The following is a 13217-nucleotide window of genomic DNA, read 5'->3' as shown; positions in this document are numbered from 1 at the left end:
TCAATGTTACAGTATATCTCAAGGTACCATAGCATGATGTTTTTTGGACATTTATTATATACCGACATGGGAATCATTGAGTGCGATGGTAAACACAAAAGTACTGTGGTATTACCATGTTTTATTGGACATCTACTTTTTTAGCATGGGTGAAAAGGTAATTCCCAGATTGAGGTCAATGGACTTGACAAATTGAGCAAAGTCTTTTCATGTCTGTTTCCCATTTTTGTTTCCCATCACTTTGCTTTTATTCTCCTCTTTTTGATCTATGAACTTGCCTTTCAGCTGCCTGCTAATTAATCAGGGTCTTGGATCTTATGTAAGAGTCGTGACAGTTCAAACAAGCGTTTCTGGTTTGAACTTCAGCAGGAGCATCTCGGGAGATCCGCAGTGCTGGGACTGAGCGCGACTCAGCTGAGGACATGTACATGTTACTCTACACATCAATGGTTTTACGTTATTTTTTTTTCTGTGGAGAGTGCAAAAATGGAATATATATTTAGGAAATCACTTTTTTCCAGCTTCCCTACAGTTAAACAGTCGGTCACTCCGAGTCACGTCAGATATGACCATCTCTGTTCCCTTCTTCAGGGAACGAGGGTAATATATGTAACCGAAATGTTTTACAGTTTTCAAGCTAGTTAAACTAGTTTCCGGGTCTGATGGTAGCATGCTTAGCTTAATTTCTTGATTATTACACTGCAAAGAGAGTGTATTTCCTAGCCATATTTTGAAATATTGATAATATTGAAACTCTTTTTCTGTGAGATGCTAACGGTCTAATCAGATACGATGATCTATGCTAAGCTACAGCTAAAAGTGCTACTGCCAGACCCGGAGATCAGCTAAATGGATTTGGAAACGTTAAAAGTGGTTCCAAATTTGTAGGAATTAATATTTTAATAAAACAGTCCCATTTTGGGGTATTTGATTTACTACGAAAAGACCTGGTTCATAAGAATCACTTGTTTGTTTGGATTCACAAAGAAATAAATGATTCATAAGAATCAGACAACACAGGTTTTTTTGATTCACTAAAACAAATCGGCTCATTCACACCAGAGTCATTTATTTGGAAATGTAACTATACCGCTCTTGCTCTAAAATACACTGACTGTGCTGTGTGTTTTTGATTCAGAGATTGACTCGAAAGAGTCAATTGTTTTGGAACGCTCTATGTATTTTGATTCATTTCTCTACCTCCCATTGGTTTTGTCCTCTTTTTCTGTGGAGAGAGAATAAATTAAACACATATAAATCACAAAATGTAAATTGTGTTTTGCCCACTTTTGTGGATTTTAGCATATTGCTATGTGATTACACCCTGCCTTAAAGGGACAGGACAGTTCACCCAAAAATGAAAATTCTGTCATCATTTACTTGAAAAAGAGTTTATGGGTGAACTATCTCTTTAATCAAAAGAGCCCAGATGGCTGTAGACTGCTCAGATCCCTCCTTATATTTAAGTCAAGGTTTTCAGTGTCATTTACAGCTGTGGCGTAAACAGCAAGGGATGATTTATGCAGAATTTTTTTTGGAAAATACTACTAGTGATCTCTCTAATTTCAGACAGTTCCAATGCAGCCCACTTTTTCTCTCACTACAAAGTCTCTTTAGATCTCGCACTCCCGCTGTCCCGTTACTCGTAAATTCTTAATAACGCTCGTGTTGTGCACTGTACGTACAGTTTGTTTCCATCTAATATCCTACCAAACTAATATTTTCCTCTGATAACAGAACTGTAACTGGTCTCGCGTGTTTTGTTTCGCTCAGCAGCGTTTTGGTCAATTGTGGATATTGGAGCGTTTCGCAGCCGTCGGCTTTGATGCCGGCAAATTCTCCGGGGCGATGTTCCGTGCGCAGAAATAGACCGAAATATCCAGGAATGAAAAAGGCATCATTTGATCTGCATCTCCTGCGTCGAGCAGTTTAAATAAAACACAAGTTGACTGAATAAAAAATGTGTCAGATTCATTGGTGTCAGCAGATAAAAGAGGGAAAGATAGAGAGACAGAGTGAGTCATAGCTGAACAGGAGAAGAGAAAAGACAGATGTCGGTCTGTAGCTGCTGATGTGGCCGTCCTCTGCGGTTCTCGTTTACCGTCGCATAACGTCTGCCTTACTTTGGTGTTTGGACTGTTATCTGGCTTGTGGAGTAAAGTCCCGCTCCAAACCATCTCGGGCCGGGGCAGGGTGGGGTTTTTCCATTTGTGCACAGAGGGAAGATGCTCTGCGCGGATGTTTGATGTGAGGGTGTGCGGTGACAGGGTTCATACTGTAATGAATCCCAGCAGTAGCTGTGGTTGCTCTGGATGAGTTATTCTGGAGTGGAAACAGAGATAGATAACAATTACGCACACAAACAACCACACAGCAGCTTTGATTTTGACATATCATTATGCGCTCTGACACATTTGCTGCAAATTCAACGTGAGAGCTAGCACCGGCTGGGCGCATATATATACGTCTCATAATTCAGCATGTTATATAACAATATCATCAATTGCGAAATACTGGTTAAAGCGAACATGGATGGCGTTCACAAAGAATGTTGTTTATGTAATCCGGCATCCGAAAAAAAAGGATATTTTGCAAGAACAGAATGTAGGTAGTCGATTGGGACCTAAAAAAAGAAATAAAAAATGCTCAGGAGAATCATTTGTTCGTTTTCAACTAAAAACAGAAATGGCTCGTAAGAATCATTCATTTGGGAACCAAACTACAAGGCTCACACTGCTTCGGACTCAACAAAAAAAAAACAGTTCATAGGAGTGATTTATTTATTTTGATTTATTAAAAAATTAACTGGTTCATAAAAGAGTGATTTGTTTGCATTGGGGAAAAATCATTTTAAAACTGGACTACAATGGCCATTCTTTATGTTTTTAATTCATAAGAAAGAGTCATTTTACAAAAAATTTGAATAAAAAAAACATCTCATAAGACAACAATGTTGCTTAGAAAAGTCATTTGTACATTTTGATTTACATAAAAAAATAGGAATTGTTTATTTGGAAAGGGACTAAAGTGGTGATACTGTATGTTTTTAACTCTTTAAAAAAAAGCAGACGGTTTAGCTAAACTTCGTTTGTTAATGATTCAGTAAGAAATTAAATGACTTGCTAAGAGTCGTTCATTTGAGAATCAGATTACAGGTCACACTATATCTTTTAGATTCACTAAAACGAACTGACTCACAACAGTCTGTGTGTTCTTGCTTTCCTCAAATGACTAAATTCAGACTATCAGACTGTTTCTATTTTAGGAATCAGATTAAATTGTTTACAGAGAATGTTTCTGAATAAAAAGCAACAGCTCAAAAAAGTGACATCAAACGCATTTTAACCAGGATGTGGGACTTTCGCTGTAATAATTACAGTGATTGAATTGGTCATATGTGTGCTGCAGTATGCCTCACTGATGTGTGTGTGTGTGTGTGTGGTTTGTGTGTACAGGGAACGACCTCTTCCTGGTGGCGGTACATGAGCTGGGTCACGCTCTAGGCCTGGAGCACTCCAACGACCCCACTGCCATCATGGCCCCCTTCTACCAGTACATGGACACGGAGAACTTCAGACTGCCACATGACGATCTGCAGGGCATCCAGAAGATTTACGGTAAGATTCTCACAGGACATTCATAAGCTACTTATTACGTATGTATGTATACATGTAGTATGTAAAACAGAAAAGTTTCGCATCTTAAAAAATATCATTGCCTCCGAAATTTTCGTCCATCATTAAAAAAAAATTAAAAATAACAATACGTACCAGGTTTGATTTTCTTCACTTTCACATCCGTAGCTGGCGTTTTGATGATATTAAAGGATGATGAAAAAAAAAATGCATATGAAAAGGACCTTTACTCGCAAAGTTTCCACCACAGAATAAAAGAATACAAATAGGTAAATGAAACTTTTGAACTCCCAATTATGAGTTATGAAGTTGCAATTCTGAGTTTACATCTGACAACTGGAACATCAAAAAATTAAACGTAAAAAAAAACATCTTGATTTGAAACTGAAATCATTATGTTGTTTACCGAATCTATGCACGGCCAGCATATTAAGAAATAAATCTGTGTATTTTTTTCTAAATTGTGGGAAAAAAAAGCCAGAATTTCGAGATATAATATTATAAATATAATATTTTAAAAAGTTGCAGTTACCAAGGCAGAAAGCTTGCTTAGCTCCTTGCCATTTCCATGTAATTATTTGTGACATTTTCAAGTCAAAATGTTTAAAACTTCATCCTTATTCCACATGTAGCTCGAAATATTAAACCTCAGTGTGTAGCTCGAATCAGAACCCCCTTAGCAACCCCAAAGCAACACCCTGGCAACCATGCGCTCCCTTTTTTTATAAAATGTAAAAATCTACTGCCTTATGTTTCCCTCTGCTCCTCCACCCCCATCCGGAAAACACTAAAATGCAAGTTCCTGAGAAGTTCAGATCCTCTTTCCTGGCCCCCATCCAGCGTCCGTCCCTTTGGTCTTCCTCTTTGCTCCTCCTGACACAGGATGAGACCGCTGAGGGTGGAGATGCTCGTACATCTCGCGTATCACGCACACATTCCCAACCACGTTCTCTCAATATCCATCACTCTCACCAGAGCAGATCTCCGTTTCGTTGGCCCTGTGTTATGTAACGTGAAGGGCTGTAATCCTCGCTCTATTTCAGGAGATTTGATTTCAGACAGTCACTCCTCTCTGTGGTTCTGCGGGCATCTCCAGAGGGCTAATCCTGTCCTCCTGCCCGATTCATACTTAAAATCATTCATTATTTTCTCCATTTAATCACCTTTCCTTTCATTCTCACAGAGGATTTCTTGACCTCTTGATCTGCGTTCTGTCGGCTCTTCCAAAAACCTGACGTTTTAGTTCATTGTGCTAACAGCTTGAACTCTTCAGCACAGGTCAGCCGTCTGCTGTGCTGTGATAATGAGTCTACAGATAATCGAGGTGTATGCTGGACTGTAATTGATGCGAAAGCACATGATAGCACTTTTTCATACCCCAGTCCAGATGGATATTAGAAAAACGATTTATTTGTCTGAATTGTCTAGTTTCTTTTACCTTTTCAAAATAATACAATAAAAATAATATAGATTATATAATAAATCTACAATGTATGATTAAATATCTCTCTCTCTCTCTCTCATATATATATATATATATATATATATACACACACAGTATAAATTATAATAGTATAAGTCATCATTTAAATGTAAAATATAATAAAAAAATATTATACTAACACAATATTTATAACCTGAACCAAGGTTAGGCCAATAAAATGTCATTTAAAAACTGGTACAATAATTGTAATATATGCTACAATATGAAGAAAATATAATTTATGAAAATATATATTAATAAGATATTTTTTATATTAGATTCTTACAGACGTACTATTGTTGAAATACTTTTTTAATTATTGCTATTGATATTTTTCTAAAATGTTGTAAAATTATCAAATTATTTATTTTAGTGATATGATAAATTAATATACCAGTATACAATGGATAAGGGATATTAATAAATTTAATACAAACACAATCAAAAACTAATATACATGACACATATTTAAAATAATTGTTATATATATATATATATATATATATATATATATATATATATATATATATATATATATATATATATATATAGTATTTTCAATGTAACTATTAATTTAATAATTTTTGTATTTATTTAATTTATTATTATCATTTATTTAATTTAAATACTAAAATACAAATTATTTCTTATATATGTCTTTATAAAGGGTCAACAGAAATAACACAAACATAGTACAATGGGTTAGGGGCATTAGTACGCAATGCATTTAGCCTCTAAAACCCCTTTTAGCATGCTTTTATAAAACATAATAAAACAGCATCATGATAAAAGACAATATTTATAGAACCATTGAATGTATTCTTCTTAAAAATGTATTATTCCTCAAAGCAGTGTAGTGCATTAGCATAACTGCAGGCTATTTACTTTTCCAAAGCTAATGGCACATTAATATCGAATTTAGACTGTATGTATAATAAAACAAGATTTTGTCATTTATGAGGAGGTTTTTGACCGCAACCACTACAACTGTAGTCTAAAAACTAGTCTGGTTTGATAACCCTTATCTCTCTCCTTCTCTTCAGGACCTCCAGATAAACTTCCCCAGCCGACGAGACCTCTACCGACGGTCCCGCCGGCCCGTTCGCACCCTCCCGCAGATCCCCGCAAAAACGACAGGCAGACGAGACCCCCGCGAATACCCACCGGCGACAAACCGATGCACCCCAACGCCAAACCAGACATCTGTGACGGCGGTTTCAACACGCTAGCCATCCTCAGAAGGGAGATGTTTGTCTTCAAGGTAAGCCAACGAACGGTGCCTGTCATAAATACACGAAACAAACAGATTCATATGTCTTAATTACAATATGAAACGAGCTCATTTCAAGCCTATGGTCTCATGACTGCTACTTCAAGGCTGGCAGCTTCAGCTGACAAACACACACACACACACACACGTGGCGGCCGCAGGACGCGTTTCAGCCAGCGTTACGCCTCCCAGTGTGTGGGTGTTTTCTCTTTGTTCTCTCAGCGCTTGTTCTGTAGGAAAGTGACCTATTAGTCAGAGCCAATGAGCTTTTCTTTGCTCGCTGAACCTGAGAGCTGTCTTCAATGAGTCTGTAACCCTCCAGTGTGATAGCCGAGTGTATCAGGATAGCTGAGCGTTAGCAATCACTGTATGGATGGCAGGGTGCGGATTATAGAGCTCTGACCCTGCTAATGAAAGCTTCAAACTCACCAGCGAGAGAACGATAAAGGGAGGCTCACGGAAAGGAGATCAACTATGCGGTTAAGCTTATAACGTGGGAAACCGGCGTTTTGTGGTAATGTTATGTAATCGAAAGTTAATCAGAGCGCACATGGTGCTAAATATACGCTGACATACAAAAGTAGCCATAGCAACAGAGGGCTTCTGAAGTGTTTTTCTCGAGGATCAGTATTGAAGTTTATTGACAAAGCGTCTACTGTTTGCATCTGCTATGGGTCTTTAAAAATTTACAAACGGCATAAATATTACTTTAAAACGCATGCAGTACGGAGAGTTTGGAAGCAGTATTCTTTAAGGTATGCATAATTTTATTCAGCAAGGATGCATTAAATTATGGAGGTCAGAATATAAACTTGCAACTGCGATGTATAAAGTCCAATTTTGAGAAAAAGATAAAACACTGATGTGTTATCAGATTTAGAGGTTTATAACTCAAAAATCGTAGAACGTGTTTAGTTCAGCGGCGAAAAGGGGCGTCATAAGTTGCAGTAATAAAAATTGGTTTAAAAAAAACAATAACAAATGCTTTTCGTTTTGAGCTTTCTATTCAAAACAAGTCAAAGAATCCAGAAAAAAATAAAACATTTTCACAAATACATTAAGCAGCACAATTGTTTTCAACTTTGATAAAAAGCGATATTTCTTGAGCATATTAGAATCATTTCTGAAGGGTCGTGTGACTGCGGAATGACATTCACAGAAATTAATTACATTTTAAAAAATATTCAGATACAAAACAGTTATTTTAAGATGTAATACTATTTCACAATATCACTGCTTATTTATGTATGTATTTTACGTTTTTAATCGTATTTTTACGTATGTTTTTTAGGTAAATGCAGTTTTGATGAGACTAGGAGACTTCCTTCAAACATGCTGAAACTTAATAACACTGAAATAATCTTATTATCCCTAAATGGTAAATAGAATATTACAAATACACGATTTTCAAAAAAATAAAAAAAAATAATAATAATAATAATAATAATAATAATAATAATAATATATATATATATATATATATATATATATATATATATATATATATATATATATATATATATATATATATATTACAATATAAATAAAATACAATGTATGAAAAATTTATAATTTAAATAATATAATTGTATAATATAAATAAAGGCCGAGTGCAGTAATGGTGATCTGTGTGTTTCTGGCTGCAGCCCAGATTTACTTGTGCTATAACTTCACAGACAGCCAGCGTTTCCTGTATATTTCGCTCCGTGTAAAACAGATAGGCTTCATTTATCAGACTTTACAGAAAGTGTCTTTTTTCTGAATTCGCCAAACTCATGCTGACGTGTAGATTTATTCCACATGAAGGGGGTTTTTGTTGGGCTCTAATCTTGTCACTTGGTCTCTACTCCCAGTTTCACAGCAGACGCCCCTGGGAAAACAAAATCTATCATGAACGCTGTTATATTTCCTCACTTACCCGCTCAGTCGCTCGCATGCTGTAAACTGGAGTAGTCTATCATCACGGCTAGACAATAACACAAACATATTTCTGTGCAGTAAAATGCTTAAAGTCTGCCGTCGAAGCTCAGAAGCGTATCCGCTGTAATATCAGTGTCAGATCCTCACATCGCCAGCTCACGGTAATGGACGGAAAACCTGCGACTGTTTATTCATGTTAGTCATGCTATTTTTTTCTTCAAGACTGGTCATAACTTTAAGTCAGTCACACAGAGATGGTCTGTTTTAAATCTGAGAAGTTGGCATAGATGTTATGTTTATGCGACTGGTTAGTGATTGGCTAAGAGAGATAATATATTGGAGAGAGATAATATATTCGGCCAATCAGAATTAGACAGAGGGACACGGGATCATCAGGGAAATGATATGAGATATGAGAATCTTCCAGACATTTGAAAACATAATTACTAGGACAAACGATCCTGAAAAACAATCAATTTAATTACATGATATGCTGATTAATAATCACGTTTATTTGCATTTCGTTATTTGTGAGGACAAGCCAAGTGATAATGACACAAACTCTCTATTGTGGCAATTAAATATCTGAAAATAGTTTAGTTTCTGTAAAGAATAAACATATAACTGACTTACGTATCAACTAGATCATATACTTTACAACACATGATAATTGTATGAAAAAAAAAAAATATATATATATATATATATATATATATATATATATATATATATATATATATATATATATATATATATATATATAAATTAATGTCAAATGGTTAATTGCAATTAATCACATATTAATTAATATTAATATTTTTGTTTAAATAATATATGTATGTGTGCACTGTAAATTTATGTATATATAAACATATTTATATGTATACATGTATATATATATATATATATATATATATATATATATATATATATATATATATGTGTGTGTGTGTGTGTGTGTGTGTGTGTAAAACAAAAATTGTTAATCCTGATTAATTACTTGAAAGCACTAAAAGCATGCATTATTATTTAATATGCAATATAAATAATTTATCATACACACATTTTATAATATATAAACAACAATATAAATCTATGAATAAATAAATATATAAAAGTATGTAAATGTTTCATATTTATTAAATCTTGTATTTATAATGAAATGCAATAAAAATAATTTACAATGTAAATATTAAAAATATATATTTTTAAGCTGTTTTTCCATTCACAAAATAAAATTATCTAAACCCTTTAGGTAAATTTTTTCAGCTGTAAATAAAAGCATGCTTTGTCCTCTATCATTTCTCCAGTAATATAAACAGTCAGTCTCTCTGTAGTAAGTATGTGTGTGTGTGTGTGTGTGTGTGAAGTGTAGGAGAGTGTGTCTCACTCACTCAACTGACTGGCGTCTCCAGAGCGCTGCTGTTTGATGCGGTTTAAGTCTGTGCCCGGTGACAGATCTCTTCCGTCCAGTCCTGTGAGGAGAGTTTCACAGTCCAGCGAGGGATCTGTAGACTGTGAAACAGAGAGATAGAGCTCTCAACCTGCCCAGCACCGCACCGCTCGAGGTGCTTTCATCTTTCCAGCGCATCTCATCTCTGAAATCTGTAGCGGCCGATACAGTGTGCTGTACTTAAACAGACTAAACCCCTGCGTGCATCTGAGCTCTCATCACTTACTCATTCAAACATTAGTCAAATCAAATCTCATCGATCGTTTTCCGACATCTGAAACTATCGACATGAGCTGGGAAGTGTGAGAAATTTTCCATTTCTATTCCTTAATAATTGCATTAACAATTAACGACCCTTGAATAAATATATATACATGCGCATTTATTTTTAAACAACCACATTTTAAAGCTTTTATAAGCTCTTTTTATTAGCTCTTTAAATGGCATCAGAAGAAGTTTTGAAGCTCTGATCCTAATAAGTGAACAGCGTGTGCTTCAATTATTTTAATCCGCTGCTTTCTGTACTATAACATTATATTTAATGTTTCACTCCTCTGTGTTACACAGCTAAATTAGAGATTTTAAATTGAAGACAGTCCAACTTGTACCAGATAATGGTCTCTCTGAGAGTAACTGTCCCAAAAAATGCGGTACGGAGGGTCACATAAGACACTCTTCTTTAAAGAATGAAGCAGAATACATTTTTGCTCTGTGACCTATTTTTGTAAGCTCCAAAATTCGTGCAACCCCACACCACCTATGCAACAGAAATAGCCCACATTTTAAGGTCCTGCAGAGATTACATTCATTATATAAGTGAATTTACTATTTACTATTTTGTCGATGTTATTGATATTTAGTAACAATATATATGTGTGTGTGTTTGTGTGTGTGTGTGTTATTATGTATATATACAAATACACACACATACAGCATATATTTTGAATACATTTTCATGTATTTACATATATATATATATATATATTTATTTCCATAAATTTATATCCTATATAAATAGATTTAATATAACAAAATATACACAGCACACTTACAGATATTATATAAACAAAAACGTATTTTGGATGCGAATAATCACTTGACAGCACTAATAAATATAAATGTATAAAAAAATATATATTTATATAAAATATATATTATCACACAACTAGTCTTTAGGTTTCAAACAATAAAGATTTTTCATAAATTTTTTTCTTTTTCACACTAAGGCTGCATTTATTTAATAAAAAGAATCTAATAAATTAATAAAATTGTGAAAAACATTTTACAGGTTTTGGATTTTGGACAGTTTCAAGTAAGAGTTTTTATATTATTATTATTATTATTATTTCAAATAAAACTTTTTTTTAAATAAATGAATATATGATATCATTCTAACAAGCTGATTTGGCTATAATATTAATTATCAAATATTAATAATGGTCCTTTTTATGAAATGATTATTATCCGCCAGTTTTAAGATGACCTACAAAAAAAAAAAAATACAATTTGTATTAATAGTTTTCATTAAAAAGGTTGAAAAAATTAAAAGAAATAACAAAATAGTCCACTTTAAAGCTGAAGCTATGCCGAGGCGGTCATATCTCACTTAGACACAACAGTGTGTCTTTTCTCATACTACACTAATGAAACACATATGAATGTGTTCATCTAGGGACCAGGCGTTTGCTACGTGTGTGTGTGTGTGTGTGTGTGTGGCCTTCCCTGTGATTACAGAGTGACAGGAAAATGTGTTTGTCTTTCTCTGGTTTTGGGATGGAAGAGAAGAATGAGGTGGAGTAGGAGTGTGTATAAAGCCACAATACTGGAGCGTCGTATTTGCATTGTTATGCAGTTGCTAAGGTATTCTGAATGACTGTTAGCGTGTTGCTAGGTAGCTTGAGGTATCAAGAGAGCATGTGACAATGAAGTTAATTCTACTGTACATGTATTATTGATGTCGGAGTTTGCCAACACTACTAACAAACCAAACGTGCTCCGTTTGATACATTTTTAGCTACAGTGAGGCACAAGAGGAATCAAAGTAGTTGTCTAAAATCCGAGGAGTGACATCTCTATAATCGAGTGCAAAATGCTGTCAGCGAGAGGCAGGCTGAAGAAGTGTCATACCGCAGGATAAAATGAAAGACGTCTTCAGTTTTAGAGATACTGATGGTCAAATTACATTCTTCAATTTGCTACATAAGATTAGTCGGGAGAAGCAAATGTGTGCTTGAAGAATAATGAAGTTGTCATCGTTGAGCCATATGTTATGCTCAAACTTGCCGTTGAGTTGAGATCCAGTCGTTGCGGTGCACAGTGAATTATCTCAGAACTGCATATAAAGAGATGTGCTTCTGGATGCTGATTGGTCAATATCATGTTCCAGCTGTGCTTCACTACACAATATAATTATGTTGGACAAAAGAAAACAGTCATAGAATGGACAAATTTAATTTTTTGTTATACACACACACGCACACATATACATATATATATAACATAACATATGCACACACTCACAAAATATTACATATTATATATTAATTACATATTCAAATTAAGCACAAAACACGAGAACAATTCTAAGAACGTCACTAAAACTTTTTCTGACATTAAGGTTATTTTTATTTTATTAATGAATTTCTTTAGTATTTAATTATTTATTTATGGATAATTTATTTTTATTACTGAATAATATTATCAGATTTTATAAAAATGTTTAATTATGTTAAAATATATTGAAACAACTGACTATATATACACATATATAAATTATTAATTCAATTATATTTAATATAGATTTTTATATATATACAGACGTGGACAAAATTGTTGGTACCCTTTGGTCAATGAAAGAAAAAGTCACAATGGTCACAGAAATAACTGTTATCTGACAAAAGTAATAATAAATAAAAATTCTATAAATGTTAACCAATGAAAGTCAGACATTGTTTTCAACCATGCTTCAACAGAATTATTTAAAAAAATAAACTCACGAAACAGGCATGGGCAAAAATGATGGTACCCCTAGAAAACACTGAAAATAATGTGACCAAAGGGACATGTTAATTCAAGGTGTGTCCACTAATTAGCATCACAGGTGTCTACAACCTTGTAATCAGCCATTGGGCCTATATATATGGCTCCAGGTAATCACTGTGTTGTTTGGTGATATGGTGTGTACCACACTCGACATGGACCAGAGGAAGCAAAGGAAAGAGTTGTCTCAAGAGATCAGAAAGAAAATTATAGACAAGCATGTTAAAGGTAAAGGCTATAAGACCATCTCCAAGCAACTAGATGTTCCTGTGACTACAGTTGCACATATTATTCAGAAGTTTAAGATCCATGGGACTGTAGCCAACCTCCTGGACGTGGCACAGGAGGAAAATTGATGACAAATCTAAGAGACTGATAATCCGAATGGTAACAAAAAGAGCCTAGAAAGACTTCTAA

The 13217-nt window shown here is 34.4% G+C and overlaps 1 protein-coding gene across 2 annotated transcripts in view; it reads left to right on the top strand.

Moving 5' to 3' along the window:
* Positions 1-13217, top strand: part of LOC122330065 (matrix metalloproteinase-16-like) — a 58592-nt gene that overhangs the window by 33673 nt on the left and 11702 nt on the right. For both annotated transcript variants that reach the window (XM_043226870.1, XM_043226869.1), the window contains 2 exons: positions 3456-3617; positions 6162-6379. In XM_043226870.1, coding sequence (XP_043082805.1) covers positions 3456-3617; positions 6162-6379 — 380 coding nt within the window. The remainder of the gene's footprint in view (positions 1-3455; positions 3618-6161; positions 6380-13217) is intronic.

The sequence above is a fragment of the Puntigrus tetrazona genome, chromosome 24, assembly GCF_018831695.1.
Source record: "Puntigrus tetrazona isolate hp1 chromosome 24, ASM1883169v1, whole genome shotgun sequence".
NCBI lineage: Eukaryota > Metazoa > Chordata > Actinopteri > Cypriniformes > Cyprinidae > Puntigrus > Puntigrus tetrazona.
The sequence above is the reverse complement of the archived record's forward strand: the minus strand, read 5'-3'. Positions and strand labels throughout refer to the sequence as shown.